This window comes from Podarcis tiliguerta, assembly GCF_965153285.1.
Source record: "Podarcis tiliguerta genome assembly, chromosome: 4".
In the NCBI taxonomy this organism is placed as follows: domain Eukaryota; kingdom Metazoa; phylum Chordata; class Lepidosauria; order Squamata; family Lacertidae; genus Podarcis; species Podarcis tiliguerta.
In genome coordinates, this window is record NC_139537.1 from 76,546,423 (window position 1) to 76,570,671 (window position 24,249).

The following is a 24,249-nucleotide window of genomic DNA, read 5'->3' on the forward strand; positions in this document are numbered from 1 at the left end:
TCCAATTGGCTGCAGGAACTTCCTGCGCTCATTCGGAAGCCATGGAAGCCGTGTCACATGTTCAGCTTCTGAAAAACGTTTGCAAACCGGAACACTCCTGGGTTTTCAGCATTTGGGAGCTGATTTGTTCGGGAGCCAAGCTGTTTGACTACCAAGGTACCACTGTACTGCTGCGTTGAGTGAGTTGTGACATTGTGGCCTGGTGAGGAGTCTTCCAGAGTTGCTCGCAAGTCTAACAACCCACCTCTTCCGAATCCGGAAAACATAGGAACATACGACTTAGGAAGATGCTTTATATACCATGTCAGACCATGTGTCCACCTAGCTCAGTGTTGCCTACACGGACTGGCAGTGTCTCTCCAGGGTTTCTGAGACGGGGCATTCCCATCCCTGCCCGGAATGCTGAGGATTGAATCTGAGAAGGCAGATGCTCCAGCACTGAGCAGCTGCCCATGCCCTGAAAAGTTGTGTGAATTGACTCTGTTTGAGAAGGTTGCTAAGGGGTGTGCAGCTGCAGCTAAAATGTCATACTGGTCCCTGGCTCATAGGAGCACAGGTATATCGTGCAGGGTCATTTTTGTGTGTGGAAATTCTCAGCTTAAATACTCGTAATTACGCACACACACACACTTGATAGCTCACTGTTTGGAAAGGATAATCTGTTCACTATTGTGTGGGCTCAAAATATATTGCATAGTTAGTCCATTGCGCCTGCAGCTAGATGACAACTGGGCTATTATGTAAATTGTGTATCTATCTTTCCATTTATCTCCCTTTTATTATTTTAGGCCGGAGCTTGCGAGACCAGCTACCACTTTGTATCAGCATAATCTGACAGGAATCCTGGAAACAGCTGTCAGGGCAACAAATGCACAGTTTGATAACCCTGAGATCCTCAAACGCTTGGATGTCAGACTTTTGGAGGTACTTTAAAACAACAACAACAACAAAAAACCACTTTAGCATTTTACGAGAATATTGGTTTGTTTTAATTTTTTTTTAATTGCTAACAGCATCCGAGGTCAGCATTGGAAAATAGCATTGTCTTGTCTTGCACACAAAATCTGATTTTCTCATCTGTCAGTGTAGTTCTTAACTATTATTTCTCTGAAAAGGAGCTTTGGTTTTTTATTTATTTATTTGTTTGTTTGTTTGTTTTGTTTATGGCATTTGAGTGCCGCTCCACAATGCAAGGCTTTCTGTGCAGTTTACAATGGCAACAGTGCGCTCTTTTGTTGGTTATAGATAGATTACACTTATAGCTATGTGTGTTTATAAAAATTAAGGCGACAGTCCAGTTTTGTTTTATTTATTTAAAATATTTTTTTTTAACCCTGCTCTTCAACTGAAAAAGGCTCCCACAACTTCTTACAAATGTCTGTGATAAGACTGTTCCTGCCCTCAGGCTTACAATCTAAAAGACACAAAAGGAAAGGGGGCTGTGGTGGGGAAACGGAAAAAGCAAACTCAGGCACTTTATCTTTGTTACAGAGTTCTTGTAAATGACTAGGTAGAATGGAAAGATTTCAAGAAGAGAAGGAGTCAGGCGATGCTCATTAAGAAAGCAGATGAAGAGGCCCTGCCGTTCCCTGTCTGTCCCTTGCCCATAGCCTGATGGAATAGCTGCTGATGGCAGTTGAAGAAGAAACTTAAATGTAGCCCCTCTTTCATTAAAACTGATGGAGAGGCCTTTCGCTCTCATGTCTTTCCATCTGCAGCCTGGTGGAATGTCTGCTGATCAGTATAGGTTCAGCATACCTAAGCCGCCTTATTTCAGGTGTCAGAAGTGTGCTTCATTCTAGATTATGGTTATAGTGCCACTGAACTTACCCTGATGCAGTCCTTTCAAGGATGTGATGAGGTGTTGTACTATCCCACTTAGTCCTAGGGAGGACATGGCTCTCTCATGTTTATGTGTGCTTCTCCCTGCTGAACTGGATATACAATTGACAACACAGTGGTACCTTGGTTTAAGAACAGCCCTGTTATGAACTACAGTCATACCTCGGGTTACAGACACTTCAGGTTGCGTTTTTTCGGGTTACGGACTGCCGAAACCCAGAAGTACTGGAACGGGTTACTTCTGGGTTTCGGCGGTCGTGTATGCACAGAAGCGCTAAATCGCAACCCGCGCATGCACAGACACACCGCTGCGGGTTGTGAACGTGCATCCCGCATGGATCATGTTTGCTTCCTGAGTGTCCACTGTATTGGTTTACAAACCCCGCAAAACCGGAAATAGTGTCCTGGTTTGAGAACTTTACCTCAGTCTAAGAACAGAATCCAAACGGTGGAAGGGCCACTGGCGGCGGGAGGCCTCATTAGCGAAAGCATGCCTCAGTTTAAAAACGGTTTTGGTTTAAAAATGGACTTCCGGAATGGATTAAGTTTTTAAACCGAGGTACCACTGTTCCTAGAAAGGGTTTCTATGGGACCTCCCATACCCTGTGTGCTGATAAACATGGTATCTCCCAATTTCAGACTTGCATTCTGTGCCCAATAAGAAAGTATGGGGAGGGGGGAATCCCTCCCAACCATTTTTGATTGAGTAAAGTAAAACAGGGTCATTCCTAATAGCTAAATAACTATTGGAAAACAGCTAAATAACAATATATGTGATTTGGTTAAACGCTGATAATTCTTTTTAAGGTGTCTCCTGGTGATACTGGTTGGGATGTTTTCAGCTTAGACTATCATGTTGACGGACCGATTGCAACAGTAAGGATATATGTATATTTCTATATCTCTAGCTCTATATCTATATCTATCTCAGTTTGTCAATTTTCAGCCCCACCCCCACTTACTTCACTTAAATACTTTGTTACTAAAATAGCCTTTGTACTTTTAGCATTGCATGATTAAAGAGACTGCTTGGTATCTTGGATGTACCCATTGTATTAAGAGTACAGCCAAACTCTCAATTTTCCTAAATTATTAATGAGTGTTAAAATGCTACATTTTAAGACTTTCATTATTTGAAATAAATAATTCATTTGTTCTGTCGGAGATTTTTAGAAAGTACTTAATAAATGGATTTTCATTTTCATCCATTATTCTGAAACTGTAGCAACTAATTTGGGATAATTTGCAAGAACTGTGAGATGTATTTTAGGGGAACCTATTTGTACTCTTTAAATAAAATCTGATGTGTAGCATTCATTAAAACAGATGAGAAAATAGCAGCACTATTGTTCAGAATGCTTTTACTATATGTAAAGAATAGCATTGCTTTCTGAACAAGGTGTCAGAAGTGAGAGTTTGACCAGCAAGGTATGTATAGTTTAGTGAAAGGAAGATAATATCTCACTTTCCTAATTTGTTAATCCATTTTTTCATGCTCTGATTTTCCTCTGTAGATTGTAAGTAGTTGCAGGGCTGTGTAACCAATTTCTTTATATTTAGGATATTGTTAACTGTTTGATATCTTCTTTTTTTAAACAAAAAATAGCAATTCATCTTTGGTAAAGAAGAAAAATGTGGTGGAAGGCATTCCTAACATCCGTAAAGCTGTTGTATATAAAATAGCAAGCTTTAATGCAACTATATAAACAATAGAATTTGAACCTGTAAACAGAATGTAGACCTGTAGTTTGAATTTTGGGCCTGCCTATAACCTTAGCCATGGACTGATTGATTGGTCCTAGGCAAGTTATACTCTCAACCATAATTTTCCATGCATTTTTGGTAAGCCATTAAGATAATTCGGAACGCTAGGTTTCAGTACATAAGAGTTTGTGCCAGTTAGGATCATGGGATGTGCCCTAGATCTTTGGTGCTGTGTAGCTCCTAGCTTCTCCTGTGTGGTCAGGTGCGGGGAGGAAATTTAGTGGTTCTTGCTTTCTGTTCCAAAATTAATTCAATGCCCAGTTGATCAGATCTGAAATACCTCCCTAATTTTAACATGTCCTTTCTTTTTAATTTCCTGTGTTTTCAGAGGGAAAAGATATCGTAGATGAGGCAGTGACATTCACAAGGAGGAGTGTTGCATTTCAGTATTATTTTTTTTTAAGCATTGCTATTTTAGGGCAGCAAGGATCAAGCAAAAGGAGGATCTAGTTGTACTTGATCCCGACAGCTGCATCTCAGCCACCTGCCATATTCTTTCGTCAGTAACCCCATGGCCAGGTTCAGTTTTTAAACCTGAGTTATTTCTAGACAAGGAGGGGAGAGATTCAATGGCTCTCTTCCTCACCTTCTCTCCATCGGGTTGGAATGAGACCTGGGGCTGTCATACAATGGCTGCCCTGTGTGCATCTACGGACAGTGGCAGCATGTGTGGTCTGTCCGTGTACCCATTGTGTGTGTGTACGATGAAAGGTTTGCACAGTCCCCTGTACACGTAGACTCCAACTGTGGTGGTCCCGTGGGTTACCCGAGAGGCGAGGTCCAAGTCTGGTCCGTGGTCAAAGGTGCAACGTGGAGGCAGTCCATAGTAGCTGACGCTGGCTGCAGGGCACGGAGTCGGGTGAAGTCAGGAACAGATATGCAAGCAGGGAGCCAGGGTGGGTCAGGAGCTCAGGTAGGAAAACAGGACAGGGTTCAGGCAGGAACTAGCAACCAATAATGTTGCTCCCGCAACTTGGGACTGGGGCTGGCCGGCTTTTATCTGCCCCGAGGCATAGGGCGGCCCCGATCCTCTGGTGACTCGCCTCTCCTGGCCTGGAGGCGAGCACTCCTCCTGTGGGAACTTAGTTCCCTCCGCCTCTCTGCCCTGAGCCTCTGCAGCTCAGGAGAGGCTGGAGGGTTACCAGACCCAGAGACAATCTCCTCTTCCCTTGATGGGGCTGAGAGTGGAGCACCTGCAGGCAATGGGTCTTCCATCACCTCAGGAGCCAGAGCAGACTCAGCCGATGTCTGCACCTGAGGATCCAGCACAGGCGAGGACCCTTCAGGCTCATGCCCCAGCCCCGGCTCGGCTGGTTCTGGAGGCGGGGAATCCTGTGCAGGCTGGGATCCCTCAGGTTCAGCATCCGAGTCCGAATCCCAGGCCATCACACCAACATGTGTAAGCAGAGTTGGGTTGACCTTGTGCAAATGGAAGCGTTTCTTCTATTTTTGCATTTTTATCACACCTTTCTTTCAAGAAGTTCAAAGTGGCATACAAGGTTCTCCATATCCCCACTTTGTGCTCACATCAACCTGGTGTAGGTAGGTTAGGTGACTGGCCTAAGGTCACTCAGTGAACTTCATGACTGAGTGGCGGATTCGAAGCTTCGTCTCCCAGGTCCTAGTCTAACACTCTTACCACCTCACCACACAGGCTCTAAATGCTGCACAGATAACTTAACCAGTAATATTAGAGATTGAACCTGCAACACCTTTTTTCTACCTCTGTATTTGTCTTGTCACATTGGTTCACACAGAAGTCCTTGTATGCCAGTATGTAACTTTTGATGGACTGGACCTTGCTTAAATCTTGCTGTAAATCTCTTAACTCAACCTCAAGTGTCAGTTGGTTGCTCTGCGAAGCTATCCAGAGACCCTGGAAGCAAGTAAAGCAGCAGTATTAAAGGCACTTAACGCACTTTAAACCTCTGTGTTGATCGTATTTGCAGGTGTTCACCCGTGAGTGCATGAGCCACTATCTGAGGGTGTTCAACTTCTTGTGGAGGGCAAAACGGATGGAATATATTCTCACAGACATATGGAAAGGACATATGTGTAACGCAAAGCTTCTGAAAAATATGCCAGGTAAGGGAGTAACCAACCGTATTACGGCAAAATTACACAAACAGTTGTTTTCAGACCAAACCTCCTTTATAGGTTGCTTTGTATGAGAGAGAAACTTACTTGTACTGCTGAAGTCTCTCCAAATTTCAGAAGGTTTCCTGCAAGGGCAGATGTTCTTTTTTTTAGGGTGGTTTGTTTTAAATTAACAATAATTTCCATGGTTTTTTTTTGTAATCCTGGTAATAAAACTGCCAGATTGCACACAAATAGGACAGGGGCTTTTGTTCCAGGCACCTAAAAAGTTGATGGTTCTTTGTAAGCTGCTTATGTTCTATGTAAACCACTCAGAGGTCTTCGTTGGAGTAAGTATATTGCTTTTGGTAAATAAATAAATAGGCAAGGGAGAGAACAAAATGGGATTCGCTTTTTGGGTAAAGAGTTTCCCTTTCCCCATCACACCATCCTGGCATCATTCCTTATGTGGTGAGATTAGAGACATTGCTTTAGCTTTTAGCAGACATTTTCAGAATTCTCTTTTCATCTGGATTGCCATTGTTCCACAAAGCACTTCAGCATCGGCCACTTCAGCTTGTGCTGCCTCATACAGATTCCACTTTTGCCTTCGATACACCTAAAATTCCTCTGAGGCTTCTTTCTTCAGCTCAGAATTTGGGATTTGTCCAAATCCAGTGCACAACCCTAAAGTTTATTACATGGACACACATAATATTACATGGAAAAAAGGCAAAGGGACCCCTGACCATTAGGTCCAGTCGTGAACAACCTGGGGTTGTGGCGCTCATCTCGCTTTATTGGCCGAGGGAGCCGGCGTACAGCTTCCAGGTCATGCGGCCAGCATGACTAAGCCGCTTCTGGAGAACCAGAGCAGCGCACGGAAACGCCGTTTACCTTCCCGCCGGAGCAGTACCTATTTATCTACTTGCACTTTGACGTGCTTTTGAACTGCTAGGTTGGCAGGAGCAGGGACCGAGGAACGGGAGCTCACCCCGTCGCGGGGATTCGAACCGCCAACCTTTTGATCGGCAAGTCCTAGGCTCTGTGGTTTAACCCACAGCGCCAATGTTAATGCAGCTATAACCATCGTATGTATCCCATGGCTGCAGTAGGCAGCCAGGTATCAGGTAAGCTGGAGAATCATGGCCAATGTGCAGTTGGTGGTGCTGAAAAACACCTGCTTGGCACAATGTAATGTTGAAATGGCCCACAAACGTTTGGTAGGGTATTGAGGCAAACAAACTTGTGTCTTTTATTCTATTACTGACTTGTAATTTGACTTCATTTCCTCTGTAGACTGAGAGCAGCTAGTGTGGTAGGGTGTGTAGGGCCACACAATCCTATGCATGTTTACTCAGAAGTAAATCACATTGTATTTCATGGTGTTATTTCCTACTCAATGTGTGTTTTAGGATCGCGACCTGAGTAAAAAAGTTCTGAATTCAAATTTCACCGTGATTATGAACATATCTGAGCTCCTTTCCCTTAATGCAATATGAGGATAGCCATCTAGTCTATTGCACCACTAAGATACACTGGATGCTTAAAATATTCTGCTTACTGCATTGCTATATATATAATTGTTGTTGTGATTGTGGTTAGATAGGTCTCTGGTTTTCTTAGTGGGTCTTCTGAATATGATCAGAAATGTTCAAGCTTTCCCCCAGCCCCTGAGCTTTTCAATATTGTTTAGGACTCAGTGGACCCTTCAAACTTTTTTCTACAGATCAAAACCCATACATAACTGATATTTTAATGACCACAGCCTTGCCTTTTAATTGATCAGTTTTACAGCAAAATTAGTAGATTGCACCAATGTAGTATAAAAATAAGAGTCCCTAGTTCAGGGCCTTGTTAGCCTGTTGGATAAATTCAGCTGTGGTCAAGACAGTCGTATCCATTATCAAGAAAAATTAAATCAAGAACAGGGTTAGCTACAGATATTCCTGATTCTTCTGGAACCTTTGAATAGACTACCTGAATGGAGCTCACAGTTTGAGAACCTCTGTTCTAGCTGAAAGGCTTCAATAAATGAGATGAATGACCTACATATAACTTAGAATGCTTTTCAATCCACCTTTCCAATAAATTAGGCAGCAAACTACCTAGTTGTTTGCTCATGGCTGTGGTTGGTGGATCAAAGGTTTGTGTGGTCAGTGGCAAAAGGACACTACTCCTGAATATCTGCAAATACTCCCTGGTCTATGTGGCCAGGTGCCCATGTCTGGTTCAGTGGGCCAGGGGTAGCTCAAAGAGTTGTTGCTTATTTTCAAAGCCATTGGCTCATTTCTCCCCCTTCTTCTCTCTTAGCTTGGCTGTACTCTCTGTTTTGTTTTTGAGGCTGCTGCTGAGCTGTATGCATTTGTGGGCTGTAGCAATGTTGTGTGACTGGAAAATATTATTATGTAGTGAGTATATTTTCTATAATGAAAGAGTTTCGGTGGGGAAGTCTGTTTACTAAGATTTTTTTGTAAAACAACAACACAGTTCTGCAGGTTTAATAAGGATGATGAAATTTTTGAAATAGCCTTGAGGGGGCAATAGAGCATTACGGTTCTTTATTGACCAGTGCCTTTCTCAGCTCCAGAACTCTCTTCCAGGCTTGCAGAGTACTGATGTGTGTATTGCCATTTGTGATACTAAACTGAATTAGTCTTTAGACTAAATGGGTTAAGCCCTGCTTTGGCATAGAATTATATGCATTTTCTTGCTTTTGCGAATGGGATTTTATGCACATCACATTCTGGGGTTTGTTTGTTTTCTGGGCATTGTTAGTCACTTTGGATTTCCAGTAGGTTGGTATACAAATGTTTTAATTAATATATAAATAAGAATCAAACCAGGGAGATGGAAAGTTCTTTGCGAGTGACTGCCAGAACAGAATATGCAGTGGAGACCTGGTAAAACTAGCATTCGTTATCAGCTGCAGCTGCTGGCAATCATGCAAGGTTTTGAATCGTGCAAGACTCTTTAGGCAAAGATTTTCACATGTTATGTCTAGGAAAAAGAATTCAGTCAAGATATAAAGCGAAGAATGTTAGCAATCCAGAATGCATGCCTGTAGTATGACGCAGCCCACCTGAGGGATATCTTTGACTTTAAAGTGAGTACAAACTAAAAAATAAATTGTTCAAGTATAGAGAGCAAAAATTTCCAAGGAAACCTGGAATGTTTGTTATGACAGACACAAGTGAATAAAATAGCATCTTTGGCCTCTAGTCACTTTCTGGACAGTGCAAGTGTGGAAAATATGGAAGTCCAAATTTTCACCTAGAATTACCTCCCTCCCTCCCGTCTTCCTAGGCTAAAATTCTCTACCCACCTTTCTGGGAGTACGCCCTGTTGAACTCAGCGGGACAAACATCTAGATAGATATACATGAAATTGTGCAGTAATAAAATAAAATCTAGCATGACATGAAACATGACAAAAAGAAGGGCATTGTAGATATTGGTTGTTCTGGATAATTCCAATGAATTGTAAACTAGAATGATATGTGAGCTAAAGGCTCCTGTGTTACATACCCCTGTAGTTTTGCAAATAATAAACCATTATCAACCAGTGATCTAAGACTCAAACCTCTAGAGATTTTACAGAGAGTTATTATATGGCAGTCATGAGTTAGGAGTTCTATGGGCTCAATCTCCTGGTTGCATCAGTTGTTATATAAACTTGGCTACAAAGAATACAAACTTCGTTATATAAACTTGGGCCTCAAAGCAGAACAGGTACAGAGAGCTTTTGGAGGACAGGGGTCTAGGTGAAATTCTGCTAGGATGAGAAAATGCATCTAATGTCAGGGCCTAGCACTGTTGGGAGGGTTCATTTAAAATGAGAGAATAATACCAAGTCCCAGTGAAAAGTTTTATTTGCAGCAAATTTACTGCAAACTGTTGGCATGGTTGCTAGGAAAAGGTATTTATACATGTGATGCGGCTGCCCTCACTTGACAGACTCCTGGGATGCAATCCTAAATTAATTGGAGAATATATCAAAACAGAAGTCCTTAACTCTTCTCATGTAACGCTTCTTTGTGCATACAGGGAACGTAAACCCCTTAAGAGTCGCTGAAAATTGCTAGAATTTCTATTGTTAGCAGCCAAGAAGGTGATTCCCAGCCAGGCATTTGGAAAGCTAAAACAATCCATTTAGGGAACAATTGGCTCTCCGAAATCAGTAATGGAGAAATGTTTTTACCAGTTAAAAGTTGCAACTTTTATCATTGTTCTTGTTTTATCTGTAAATGCAGGGTTTTTTTTAACTGCAGGGTTCACTTTTTAGGCAGTATTGCTCTTTAAGTGGGATCTTTAGCATAACACTAAGAGGAGGTCATGAAACCCCATGAAGAAGCTGAACATGCTTTTACACTCACTACTTGGTGCTGCTACCGGTTGTTTGTTTTGCACACTTGAGTCCACAAACGATTCCTTCCTTCTGGGTTTTGTGGCTGTTTCTTTCTTTCCCATATGCGCTGCAAATTTTACATATGTGTTATCTGAGAGCGCAGGGATATCAAACACGGTAAAGAATGGTTCGCCCTTTTCTATGTCACAGGTAGGTTGTGGCACACAGGTGGGTTTGGTAGCATGCTGTGCAAACAGGGAAGCTTTGGCATGGCCTTATCTCCTCTTGAAGCTTGTTCCACACTTGAGTACCCTTGACTGACAATGCCTTATCTCCTTTCCCCACAAAGTTTGGCCTAAGCGTTTTAGTGACTCTCTCCCAAAAGAGAGTTGTAATCTCTGAGGATCATGCACTGGAAAGGCAGGCTCTATCTTCCAATGATGAACATAAATAGCCACTGGAAAGGAAACCACCAGGCAGCACTCCCATTATATGACAGTCACATATCTATGTTAATTCACAGTAGGGTGGATCAGGAGTTAGAATATTGGCCTGGGTCATGCATGAAAATCCCTGTATAACCATGGAGTTATTAGTGGCCTTGGGTAAAAATGTCTGCTATTGATTAAAGAGAAGGCCACTGTCATATTTTATTTGCCTTTTTAACAAACAAGATGGAATGAGACGGAAAGTGCTAAGGTATATAAAGGAGAGGCATAAGTAGGGATTCACGTTCGAACTGAAGTACTCAATGTGATTGTTTTTCAGAACATTATTCTTGGAATTCACCTAAATAGACATTCTGGTTCCACAGTACCTTTTAGAAGAGAGTTGGACGAAGGAAAAAAAAACACAGGCAAAGGCTTTAGTATAAGAAAAATGATGAAGATCCATCATAACTGAGCTTCAGTTCAGAATTAAGCAATCTGTGTGATACTTCCTTTTCTGCGGCTTTTCCAGCAATCCTTGTTGACCGCAATTCATGATTTCTCATAGGCTGTTGTTGCCGTAACCTTCACCTTGGTATCACCTAGTCGATTTTCCCAATAGCCGTAGGCACTATTTTGACTGTTACTGTTTGCAGTTCATACTAATAAGCATGCAGACTCAGAATTTAAGCATGTTAACTCGGGAGGAAGCCTTGTTGTGTTTAACGGCTCTAACTCCTATATTAGGATTACATCCCTAGTTTAGAGATCTTGACAGCACGATCCAAACCCAAAATTCATGGGGATGAGAGAGTTTGTGTTCAGCAGATTTGGGGGGTTTCCCGTGGGCTATGCTGACCTACGTTCTTCACCTCTGCTGAGCCATACATACACTGGTATTAAGTCCTTTACCCTGGTTCAGCCAGCAGGGCTTACAGTGATGTAAGTCTCAAAAAGAGTGGGGCAAGGAGAGAGGTGAACCTATTCCAAACCCTGTGATCTGGGACCCAATCCTCATCCAGCAATATTCCATTCCAGCCTCCTATTATTACGATTTCTCTGTTAACCAGGAATTCTTTGCTCTAGACATTTTCTAATTATTAGGAAATATCCAGTATGAATATTCTAGGGGGAAGACTTTTTATTGCTCTTCATTCCATATATTTTCTGGTTGTTTCTGGCTAGCAGCTGGGGGGGGGGGATTTTCCTCCCACAGATAGCTGCAGGGTATTCTTTCTCGTGTAATTTTTGCTCTGTATAGATCTTGGCAATTTTGCTCCGTATAGATCTTTGTCATCTTGGTATAGTCATTGGTTTGCTTCATTCATTCTGATGCAGTTTGCTCCTATAATCCAAGACAAAATTGGGTAGAGCTGATATGCTTCAACCAAAATGCTGAGAGAGAAGTCCAGTTTGCCTCTGAGCTTTTGAGACATTTCGGAACAAACAAGAGATATTTTTGTATAATGCGTAATCATACTGTATATGGAATATTTTCATCTGCTCTGCCAGGTCACGCATTCCTTCCCCAGCACACAATTTCATCTATGAGGGACTCAATTTATTAACATTTATACTCACTGTACCATTAAATATTTTCCTAACTAATCTTGTATCCTGAAAGTTCCTAGTTTGTCCTTCCAAATCTCTTGTGGCAAGCCAGAGGGGGGGCTTAGGCATCTGATGTTTTGTATATGTTGCTGAGAAAAATTAACCTTCTCATAATAAGAGCTCTGTTCAGGCTCCTTTGCTAGTGGATTGCCACCTGTTACAGCAGTGCCAAGCAGACTTTGTTTCCCAGCCACAAAGGTCTTTTCCCTATCTATTCTGTTCCACGTTCTAATTCCTTTCGATTGCAAATCTTGTTTTGTACCAGATCTCCAGAGTTTTGTCAACCTATACTATTAATTTCATTTTCTTGTTTGATCCTGCATTATATTTTCTGTTAATATGGGGGTGTATTTATTGCAGGCAGAGGCTATCATGGCTACGCCTCTGGAAAATGCTGAATTTGTGGCCGTAAATATACTGAGATTAAAATGATAGTCCACATATAGTCTCCTTTCTTTGAGAACCCGTTATATACCGTATTTTTTGCTCTATAAGACTCACCTTTTCCCTCCTAAAAAGTAAGGGGAAATGTGTGTGCATCTTATGGAGCGAATGCAGGCTGTGCAGCTATCCCAGAAGCCAGAACAGCAAGAGGGATCGCTGCTTTCGCTGCGCAGTGATCCCTCTTGTTGTTCTGGCTTCTGAGATTCAGAATATTTTTTTTCTTGTTTTCCTCCTCCAAAAACTAGGTGCGTCTTGTGGTCTGGTGCGTTTTATAGAGCGAAAAAATACGGTATGTCTTACTCCTTTCAAAGATGGGTGCAGGTAGCTGTTGTATTTCAGGTGTGTGTGTGTTTTAAAAATATGGCTAGATGAACATTTCCATTCTGAGTTTTAATATACATATTCTTTGAATTTCTTACAGAACTTTCTGGGGTGCTGCATCAGTGTCACGTTCTGGCATCAGAAATGGTCCATTTCATTCATCAAATGCAGTATTACATTACATTTGAGGTACCCTTTAACCATCCATTTTGTTGTTTGTTTGAAATTGGAAGAACATTCTTATTGATGTGAGCTTAATTATGTCACAGAGGTATAGAGCAGAGAGGTTGCTATTTAAACAGTCTCTAAAACAAAGTGAATCTCATTGCTGGATGTTCTGTTCCATAGGTGCTTGAATGTTCATGGGATGAACTATGGAACAAAGTTCAGCAGGCTCAAGACTTGGATCACATCATTGCGGCTCATGAAGTTTTCTTAGATACAATTATATCTCGCTGTTTGCTGGACGCTGACTCAAGAGTAAGTCTCATTTACCTATTTATATATAATGTTACCATTATTTCTCTAATTATTTATGCTTTTGAGATTATTTCTGGCAACACACAATGGAGTTTTATTCGGAGATGAATTCCACTGTGTTCAGTGCATCTTCATTACAAGCAAAAAAAAAAAGTTTAGGATTACAGCCCTGGTAAATTTAATCTTTTACGGGATGTTCTGGGAGAACCTCCGTACTGAAATCAATTTTTCCATGTATCCCTTTGCTCTAGGAGGAGATATTAAATATAACAATCTTTCAGCAGTTTCTTATATGCTAGCAAATCTTAGCTTTTCTTTGAACATTTCATTTTTAGAGGTTTTGTCTTCCCTTTGCAACTTTTGTTGTAGATGCTTCTCAACCAGCTTCGAGCTGTCTTTGATCAGATTCTTGAGTTTCAAAATGCCCAAGATGGCCTGTACCGCGTTGCCTTGGAGGAGTTACAGTTACGGTTGCAGTTTGAAGAAAGAAAGAGAGAGAGAGAGCTTGAGGTACAAAGGAGTTTTCAGTGGCATTTTAAGCACAAGAACGATGCTTGTGTTCAATACCAATTCAATACCAAAAAATAATCCTTCTAATATCCCCTCCTTTTCTTTGAAAGACTGAGCAAATAGGTATTTGGATAAAATCTTAATATGAAAAGTAAGTGTGTGCATGTTTACTCAAAAGTAAGTTGCACTATGCTCAATGGGGCTTCTAAGAAAGTACACATGCCTAGATTACACAGTACATTTAACCCAGATTGGGGTAACCTAGAAGCTGCAATTGACAAACCTTAATCCCCCCCACCATTAAAACACAAATTGAATTCTTTTTCACACTTGGTATGTATTGTTTGTAAGAAGTTTCTTCTGTCTTAACTACTTGGCTTATAACTGTAAGAGATCACCAACTAAATTTAAGGCACTTCCTCTTAATAAAACAAAAATTAGCATGTGGCTTCAGATTTATTGATGTGTACACCTGATAATTTCTCATCTTTTTTTCTTTTCTTTTTTACAATGTATATTGTTAAGGGTGAATGGGGAGTAAAAGCTTCAGAAGAGGAAGAGGAGAATAAAAGGATTAAAGAATTTCAAGATTCAATACCAAAAATGTGTTCACAGCTGCGACTACTTACCCATTTCTATCAGGTATTTTTAAAAAGAGGAATTTTTAAAATATTAACGTACTGATAGCCGGTATCTGTTTTCTGGTTTAAAGTGCACACTGTTTTAATGCGGCATGCAAGCCTTTCCAGGATTTGGAAGAAGGCAATAACAATAAAAGTTATGTTATGAATACATTAGGGAATGTGACATTTGGCTTCAATAGATAAAGAACCAGGTGCATAGAGGTTCTCCCAGACATAAAAGTGCCTACGTAAATGATTGCACTCCAGAGTCTGTGTTTATGCTGACCATTGCCACTGTAGGTAGACAACATTTTTATGAAGCATTCTCGCTAGAATAATTTTCGTGGATTCGCTTTGTTAAAAACCGCCCCGTCAAAACTCAAGACAGGAAATTCACTAACTTTTCACCTACTTTTATAAGGATGGGGCATTGCAGGAGCTGCCCATTTCTTGCAGTGGACCAGTTTCTGCTTGTTATATATAGTGGAATTTTCAAGGATTGCTATGGAATGGTGACATGCTTCACACCTTTATTCCATTACACACGTTCATTTGTGTGACTTCTTATGAATGCCTAATTTCTCTGTTTTTCTTTCTTTCAGGGCATTGTGCAGCAGTTCTTGGTATTACTGACCACCAGTTCTGATGAAAGTCTTCGATTTCTTAGCTTTAGATTGGATTTCAATGAACATTATAAAGCTAGGGAGCCCAGGCTTAGGGTTTCTTTGGGGACTAGAGGGCGGCGTAATTCACATATATAAATCTCCCTGCAATGAATGTAAACCAGGATCACGGATGTGTAACCCGTTGTTGGTTGTGGCAGTCAACTTGGCATACTAAAACCAAATGGCATGCAATAGGTGTTTGTCATTATCGCAAGCAGCCTGTTTTCAGTCATGTGATTGTGCAACACTTGTGCAGAAAGCAACATGGCTTATTTTTTTATATTTAATGGTTGAGATTACTAAATGGGTTTAAACTGTTGCAATTTTGCTTTGGTAGTCCATTAATCAACCAACTATATTTTGTTTGTGGCTTTTAAAGCACATTCCACCATCATTGATCTTTGTCGTCAGGACATTTTATCCACATGCAGACACACACTTGTTTCCTTTTACACTAAGCAGGGCTGTAATTTTCCATTTCAGTTTAGAAACCACTTTTATTTTAAAACCTGCCAGTTTAAGAATCTGGCCAGAAGTCTATCTTATTTCTTTTTCAGTGTTGTGGTGTATTGACTGTGTGGGGAAAAAATTAGTCACTTAAAATTACACACATTAATGTTTTCAACATTTTCAAAACTGATTTATTTTTCCAGAAATTTTTTAACTGCTTTACAGAAACAAATATTAGAGACATAACAGAAGTCCAACACAACAAATAGTAGAAATGAAGTTAAAACCTCAGTGATCTCCAGTAATGAAACATGTAAATATTGAATAGATGTGAATGAAGTATTTTGTGTTCAAATCTGATGTATTAGAAATTAATTTGGATAATGAAGACTACTTATTTCTCTTTCCTTGCCTATTTTTCCATTGTAAATATTTATATATTGCTGTCCAGATGTTAGGGGGAAACATTTTTGTAAAAAAAAAAAAGTCACTATATATCATCACTCAATTATCCATTTGTTATATTCACAGGTAAAAGCTTAGAAAATAAACACAATTATCTTTCAAACTTTTTTCTGTTTCTTCTAACTGACAAAGTGCCTGATTTAATAAAATTAATACTGAATTATAGGGCAGCCTTTTCTTTAGCTTGTCTCGATACCAATGCAGAATGCCAAGTGTACATTATGAAACAACTGAGACCAGCTTACTACACATATTTCCTTTTCCCCTTCATCCTGCCAGGCTCCAAGGTGGGGATGGACAGCACCCTCTGGACTAAAACACACTTGCACTGTATCTCAGAGATGGAGATTGTTGGCTCCAGGGTCACAGAATTGTTTCTGAAAGCTCTGTAAGTTATTATTTCAGTTGCATAGGTTGTAGAGCCAAGAGTATATTGTACTATTTCTGATTATGTGGTAAGATAATGTCCCTTACGAGGTGCTTGGGGTGTGGGTTTTTTTTGTTTCCTAGTAAGGAAACAATCCTAGTAAGGATTTTTTAGAAAATGGAAAAGCTAAAAGCTAAACCCTGTGCAATAGCTTCCTGGTCCCTTAGTATTCTGGTGTGCAATACATTTCATCTTCACTTCAACATTAATAGTGCCAGTGAGTCTTAAGACCCCAAATACCTAATACTGTTGCAGTTTCTCTTTGACAGACATGTTGCAAAGAACTGCATGTTCTTGCAGAATGCAGGGCTCAATTTTTTTCTATCCCCCCCCCCCCCAAAAAAAAGTGAATTAGTGCCTGTTAAAGAATGTGAGCACATATTACACTTCAAGCAGAAAATAATTTAATTGGACAAATCCAAGAAGCCAGATTAGCAACTCCTGCAACCCAACACCAAACCTACTTTTTATTATTCAATAGCATGATTGCAACATGTGTTCTCCAGGATACTATAGTGTTCCATCATGATTAACCATGGTAAAAATATAGGACTGCACACTTCCGGACAGCAGTCATACTGAACAATAAGTTCCTCCTCTCTGTGCTGCTCTAATTCGAATATGAGTCTGTACTAGAAGAACCTTTGATATGCTGAAAACATGCACAGTCTGAGTCATCGTCTTGGGACAGTCTTGACTCCTTGGAGTTTTTGTTCGGGTCTAAAGCAGCAGAAACATTTGGTGAAGGATCTTCAACCCAACTTGAACTGCTGTAGCTATGTTGCTTAGCTGAAACCTTTTTGTGTCCTCTTTTGGGTTCTGTGGATTTGGGTCTATGCCTAGATGGTCTTTGGTAGATGGGTTTGGTTTTGTAACAAGCAGTATCTTTGGCTTGAAGTCTTTTATAGTCATGATCTTTGGATTTACCATAATTTCCTGGGCTGTTATAAGAGCTATGATTGGTTCTGAAAGTTCTAGGTTGTACTTTGAGGTTCTTACATGTGCTGCTGTTGTATGAAGGCAAACTATTATGGGCACTGTGCCTTGAAGGTTCAACCGGGAGAAGCAAGCCAGTGTCTTCCGGTGGGGAGCTAGGGGACAACATAGCTTTGACAGGATGGAGATCTAAAGGCTTTTTGATGTAATCACAATCTGTGGATGAAAACATTTCTGGTGGTGAACTTAAGTTGTTGTTGTTTTGATTGTCAGTTCCAACAGCGCTGTCTTCTAGCTGCTGGCTTCCTGTTTCCACAATGTTAACAGCATATTCCAGTTGTTGGTTTTGTGTCCCCCCAACGCCAGCATTGTAATATGGTTGTTTGTTTTGTGCTCCCTCAATGCCAACATTGTAATGTGGTTGTTGGCTTCTGGTTTTCTCGGCCGATGTGACTTCATTTTTGTCAGGTCCGCCTTTTTTGTCAGAATTTGTTTTATCAGGTTCCCTAAGAGAATGATGAAATTGTTTTAATAGATACAAATCTTTTTATGAAAGGAAGCCATAACATCAAACAGTGATACAGCAGCCAAGTCACTCCCTTGCCCGTTGCTGCTGCTTCAGGAAAACACATTGGCTGCTTATTCTGAGAGCTGTCAATTCCCCAATTTGCTTCCTACCTCAAAGAAAAAGAAAATAAGTTTGGTTGCATTGGCCCTCCCTAGCTAGCAGAAGGGTGTGCCCAACTTGAAGTCCCAAGAGCTGCGTTAAATGTATGGCCTTTTTACAGAGGATTAGATCAGCTTTATATAGATAAATTCTAAACTGTGCTGAGCTAAAATCTCTGTGAAGGAGGTTAGGCCGAGATAGTTGCCCAATCCCCGGAGTAATCTTCATGACTGACTGAGGATTTCAACCCACCGCAGATCCAAACTATCATGAAACATCCTGTGCTGAGGAGAACGGGGAGTGTGGAGAAGGATGTGGTTATCACAGTTATGTAATAACGATAAGCAAAGTAAATCATTGTTAAATCTAGGGAGCATTTTTGCCTTTCATCTGGAAGAAAAGGACAGTGGAAAATGGGCCAGAATCTGCAGACTATTGATTTTCCAAAGCGGCACATGAAGCAGAACACACGAGGATGGGGGTGCTACCGTATTGAGCACCACTACAGTCACAGCAGTGTGTGCTATAGTGACTTGTTCTGCAATAAGATACAGCAGTATCTGTGTTTAGAACTGAGATGCAAATCTTGCCATTTGCCATTATGAATTAATGCTGGTTTCAGAATCATAAATCCTGTTGTTATTCAACTTGGATATTATGATGCTTAGATGGCTATGCCAGCAAAAATTGGATTTGATTGGCCTGCATCTACTACTGCGTCAATTACGCCCATTGCGTTATATCAGCATTCTAAAGTAGGCGCAAATGTCAAGGACTGGGTGCAAGTTGTTAGGAAGCAATTTGAATGATACAGTGATGAGAGGGAGGAGAGAATGAAACAGTGACTTACTGCTCCTTCTTCACAAATAATGAAGTGTATATGTGCACAACAACTATTACAGTCAAGATCAAACCAGTGACAGCTACACAGGCTATGATGATGTGCTTTAGCAGGTCTTTAAGGTCTGCAGCTTTTGCTTTTTTCCTGCCCTGAATACCTAAAGAGACGAACACAGAACCATATCATATTATTCACAATTTAACAATGTTTCATACTCAACACTACTGCAGTTCTTAGCAACACTGTTGTCAAAACCTTGTTGCTGAAAACTAATCTGATAAAGCTGTACGCTATAGCATAGCTGTAATAATAAAAAAGTTATTCTAAGTTACGGTAAATGCTGTGGTAAGTGCACACAAGTTTAAGCTAATGTGCACCCAAGTCCCACTTGCTTTTTTCTTTTCCATTATGTGGGAGAATCGGCAACCAAATCACAAACGCATGATTGCTAGACAGTCACAAACAGGGTCAATGGCACCATGGAGTTTCAGAACCTGTATAGAGGCAATAAACTGTGCACAGATGGTGGATTTGCTCTGTGGAAATAGGTATTCGCATTCTCACACAAGTGAGGAAAAAGTTGAAGGGTAATTAAATAAATAAAATATCCTCTCCTACTCATGTAAATACGTTTAATGTAATAAGCAGTCATTGCAATATTTAATTAATAAATAAAAAGTATTCAAACATACATAGATTCCGTTCAAGTCAATAAAAGCCTTGCCAGAAAGCACTGAGTGTTAAATGCCAGCATTGGAGCTGGGTGAACTCCCCTCAGCACCCATGGGAGCTGCTATTTATCCCCCAAAGCAGTAAATAGCTCTGCTCATTGCTGAACCAACCTGGGCAGCCCTTCAAAGCAGTCTCCATCCCCCCAGCAAAGCAGTCAAGACATTCTCTCTGACTTTGCTGAGTGGCTGATTTAAGGAACTGCTCCCTGGAAGGCTGGAGGCCAAACCTCACTCTGCTCATAGAAGACTCTTGGGCCGAGCCTTGCAAGTAGGCTTTTCCTCCTAAGTGGCCTCCCATGGTGGCCTGGAAATTCAGGAACTCGAGTCACCTCTCCTTTTCCTGCTGTTTCCCCCCAAATGGTGACTTGATTATAAAAGGCACAATATGAAAATATTCTAATCTAAACACATTGTTGAAAAACCCTCCACCCCTCTCTTCTTACCAATATTCACTGGATACCCCAACCTGAAATGCTTGTGATATTAACACAGGTGGAATATATTTTAAAGCGACCCAGGATTTGCAGGCAGTTCTGGATTTTAGATCCTCACAAAACTTTAAAAGTTTTGAATCTGCGTTTAAATTTATTTTCTTCTGTGTCTTATTTAAATATTTGTAAGTGGCACTTAAAGCAGCGAATAACCTAAAAACAATATAGTAACAACACTGGTAGAAACATCGGGAACATGTCGCTACAAACTGGTTGGTAAAAAAATTCCAAAGTCTGAAAAGGACAACAGGGTACAGCCTACCAGACTAAAGATTCAATTCCTGGTAAACACAAGCACCTTGGAACTAGCCCAGTAGTAAATTGGCAACCTGGGCAGCTCTCAGCAGAGTAGTAGCATGTACCAGTGACCTGCTCCTGTGAGCAGCCTGGCCACTGCAGTCAGCACTAGTAGCAGTTTCTGGACCAGATATCAGGGCAGCCTCCCACGAAGTGTGTTACAGTAATCAGGTCTTGAGGTTACTAAAGTGTGGACCAGGTCCTGATCCAGGAATGTTCATAGCCGGCATTTCAGCTAAAGCTGGTAGAAGGCACTCTTGGCTGCAGAGGTCACTTGAACCACTAAATGGATCAAGGAGTATCAGCCTGCTCTTCAGAGTAAGGGCAACACCATCCAGAACAGGCAATTGACCTACTCCTAAATTTTACATCTCCTGATTTTGGTGACAGTCCACACTGTGGTTTCAAATTCCCTTGCAATCTTTTTAACTCTATGCTGTGCAAGCTGTTTAAGAGGTGTTGTTTAAGAGTTCCAATCCCTTCGACAGCTGATAGTGCCTTTGTAATGTTCAAAGGTCATGTTGCACAGCAGAGTCGCACAGGTTGCAGGTGCAAATGCAGGCTGCATGCCTTTCCTGTGCAAGAGCTTCATTCCCCCCCCCCCCCCAACAATGCAAACAAGCACTGCTGTTGACTACTATAGAAAAGACAGTACAGGTGGCTGGCACTGCTTGCTCGAAATATCCAAAGCTGCCCTATCTGCAGCCTGTATGAAGTAAAAACTATTTGACAGCACTGCTTATAAGGCTGATGCCTATACCAGCTGCAATGGCACTCTGGTGGCAGAGCAAATTACCATCATAGCGCGCCTGCTTCTCACAATCCAGCCAAACCACTTTCCCATTCCTACCTTTTTAAATACTTTCCATTATGGTGCAAATATGAATAAGCACTAGATGTAGGTTAAAACCCTTTGAGTTGTATGCTAGGGCTATATGCTCCATCACCTCTTTGCCACTTCCACAAAAGCAACTCCGCAATGCTTCCGTGCTACCAGATTTATTTATTATTTCTTCAGCAATGCCACTAGGTGATGCAAGATTGCTGGTTTACAATCTCGTTATCTATTTGTCCTTTTGTCACTCTCTCCTATTTTTTTTTTTTTTAAGATGCAAGCAGAATGGAGGGGGGGGGGGAGAATGAAATTTATTTTCCAAAATCCAATTTCACCGTGTTCAGTTTTATCCCATCTGTCTGGGGTATAAAAGTGACGTTTCCCCTTCCAGAAACCAATTGGGATCCTGTTTAGTATTTAGGACTGAGGCAGTTAGGAGATATGTCTCTGTTCCCTAAGGGCTGTGTGTGCTGACTCCACCATACTTCCAGGCCTGACTGCCGCAGAGCCAAGGGACTCGAGCTTCATCTTGGATTTGGAGACTCTGCCAGTACTTCCTTGGCTTCAGACCCAAGCTACAGAAGCCCAGAGAAATCAGCACACACAAAAGCTGGGCATATATTCCACTAAATCTGGCACGCAGGAGCAGTGCCCCTAAACCTGGCAGTCCTTAAGCCTTTGAATGGTGCAGCCGCATTGCTCTGGCATCCAAAATCCGGCATTTACACTGGGGTTTGTAGCTTTTACCTCATGATAAAAAACACTAATGCCATTAAAAATCTCTATTTTCACTAGGGGCTGACTACAAAGATGAAATGTTTCTGCTGTGACTAAGTCATCTTAATCCGCATACTTTGGGCTTAACGAGGGTGTGGACAAGGTGGCTTGTTTGGCCTTTAGTGCAGCAATACATTATTCGATGTAACTGTTCCTTTGTCTACTGCATCAAGTTCGGCTGACAAGTGATTCTAAGGACTGAGTTTCAGTGCTCCATTATAAATGTTCACATCATTTGTTTTTGCCTTGTGTGATGAATTTTGAAACTGCAGCTTTGCAGCTGGTTTACAGAATTAAATGAAGTAAACAAATGAAGCAGTACCTTTTTGTTGTTTTCCACAGCTCTGATTTATGTGTCTTACTTTATTACAGGTTTAAACTGTGGCTTAAGGAACCCAACAACAAAAATCGGCCCTGTTAATTTTCTAATTGAGGTCTAGGCAAACAATTTGACACAGGAAGAGAAAAATGTTTGCTCTCTTTCAGCTGAATACACACAAAATGTGTTTTAGCCGAATAAACCCAACTGAAAGGCATAAATCAAGTGTTTAAAAATAGAATGGGGATAGCAGTAGTTTGCTAAGTCAATAAACACAGGACAACAGAGCTGAAATTATACCCCTGATGTATTAGGTAATGCTCGCTTTCACAAAACTACAGCACATTACAGGAAGATGAGCTGGGAAGAGCAAGCTGTTAATCCTACCTTACCTAAAATCTTAATGGGTTGTTTTACTTCCATTTAAGTAGTTCATATTTACCTTCATATTTCTCAAAGAATTCATATCTTTGGGCATTATTCATATGTTCATTTGTCGCTTCAGTAACCAAATCTGTAAAAAACAAAGCAAAAGGTGAATAGCAACAAAACAGTGTGTTTCTGCTCGCTGTTGACTTGTAGGTAATAAAGTGAAAATGTCTAAAAATTCTAAGAACTTTTAAATAAAATGTGCAGCTATGGAGCAGTAATTATTTTCTTTCTGATCTATTCTATAGCTGGCTTTATTGTTTTGCTTTGTAAATTTTATTTATACCTTGTTTTTTACATTGTGAGCTGCACTGAGCTGCAAGAGTTGGCAAAAAAACAACAACCCAAACTTAAACTAAAGAATCATGGAGCAAAGGTAGATGGACTTTCCAGTAGAACAGGGTGGGATGATAGCTGATATATTGCATAGGTTTCTCCAGTCCAGAGAATCATGGGAACAGCCTCAGGCTACTTATCTGCACACATGCTCTCTGGCCAATATTCACTGTCTAGTGCAGAAAGATGGCCAGTTGTCTTGCTTGTAGCTGATGCTTGCTAGGGTGTGTTGGGTTGGGGGAAAGGGAAAATTTGGTGGTTTATTCCTGTTCCGTCTCCCTTGCTACTGCTGACCTCTTACAGTCAATGTCAAACTGGCTGGATCTTCCTCTCCTACACTTCATTTGTGTGATTGTAATCCCATGTTCTGGGACATGGGTGGCGCTGTGGGTTAAACCACAGAGCCTAGGACTTGCCGATTAGAAGGTTGGCGGTTCGAATCCCCACAACGGGGTGAGCTCCCGTTGCTTGGTCCCTGCTCCTGCCAACCTAGCAATTCGAAAGCATGTCAAAGTGCAAGTAAATAGGTACCGCTCCAGTGGGAAGGTAAACGGTATTTCCGTGCACTGCTCTGGTTCACCAGAAGTGGCTTAGTCATGCTGACCACATGACCCGGAAGCTGTACGACAGCTCCCTCGGCCAGTAAAGCGTGATGAGTCGGCCACGACTGGACCAAATGCTCAGGGGTCCCTTTACCTTTACCCTCTTGTTCCAACCTTGGCTCATGACATTCTAAATGCACTACAGCTTGGTTTTCACTGATCTGGCTTGCACAAGCAAAACTAGATTGCTCCAAGATTGCGGGAATAGCTGTGGCTGGAGAGCAATGGGGTGGCCATTACTGCCGATAATAATGTAAGATTGCGTGGATAACTGTTTAACGACTTTACTTGGGACAGAGATTGCTTCGAGTGGTGGTTCGTCTGTGAACGGCAGAAAATCTGCATCTTCTGGGACAGGCGCTGTCATCATGTTGTGGTTCTCTTCACTGTAACCTGCTTCTTCTGTAGCAAGAAACAGTTAAATTTATTCAGTGACCATGCTACAAAACAAATGTGGATCCCAATGCTATTATAGCAGTACTGGTACAAAAAGAAATATAATATTAGGGGCCTGTCTGCACAACTGGTTCTTTGT

At 41.1% G+C, this 24,249-nt stretch overlaps 2 protein-coding genes across 10 annotated transcripts in view; one reads left to right on the plus strand and one right to left on the minus strand.

Annotated features, from left to right (window-relative positions):
* The window catches only part of TUBGCP3 (tubulin gamma complex component 3), a 56,163-nt gene extending 40,034 nt beyond the window's left edge, over positions 1-16,129 (plus strand). Inside the window, exons 15-22 of the mRNA XM_083437734.1 lie at positions 789-924; positions 2,650-2,718; positions 5,556-5,691; positions 12,934-13,022; positions 13,182-13,313; positions 13,683-13,823; positions 14,349-14,465; positions 15,049-16,129. Of these exons, the coding sequence (XP_083293860.1) occupies positions 789-924; positions 2,650-2,718; positions 5,556-5,691; positions 12,934-13,022; positions 13,182-13,313; positions 13,683-13,823; positions 14,349-14,465; positions 15,049-15,207 (979 nt within the window). The 3' untranslated portion in view covers positions 15,208-16,129. The remainder of the gene's footprint in view (positions 1-788; positions 925-2,649; positions 2,719-5,555; positions 5,692-12,933; positions 13,023-13,181; positions 13,314-13,682; positions 13,824-14,348; positions 14,466-15,048) is intronic.
* LOC310676187 (uncharacterized protein) overlaps positions 15,730-24,249 on the minus strand; it is a 29,688-nt gene continuing 21,168 nt past the window's right edge. For all 9 annotated transcript variants that reach the window (XM_083437782.1, XM_083437779.1, XM_083437777.1 and 6 more), the window contains 4 exons: positions 24,003-24,116; positions 22,790-22,861; positions 18,907-19,054; positions 15,730-17,895 (listed from right to left, as the gene is read on the minus strand). In XM_083437782.1, coding sequence (XP_083293908.1) covers positions 17,064-17,895; positions 18,907-19,054; positions 22,790-22,861; positions 24,003-24,116 — 1,166 coding nt within the window. In that variant the 3' untranslated portion in view covers positions 15,730-17,063. The remainder of the gene's footprint in view (positions 17,896-18,906; positions 19,055-22,789; positions 22,862-24,002; positions 24,117-24,249) is intronic.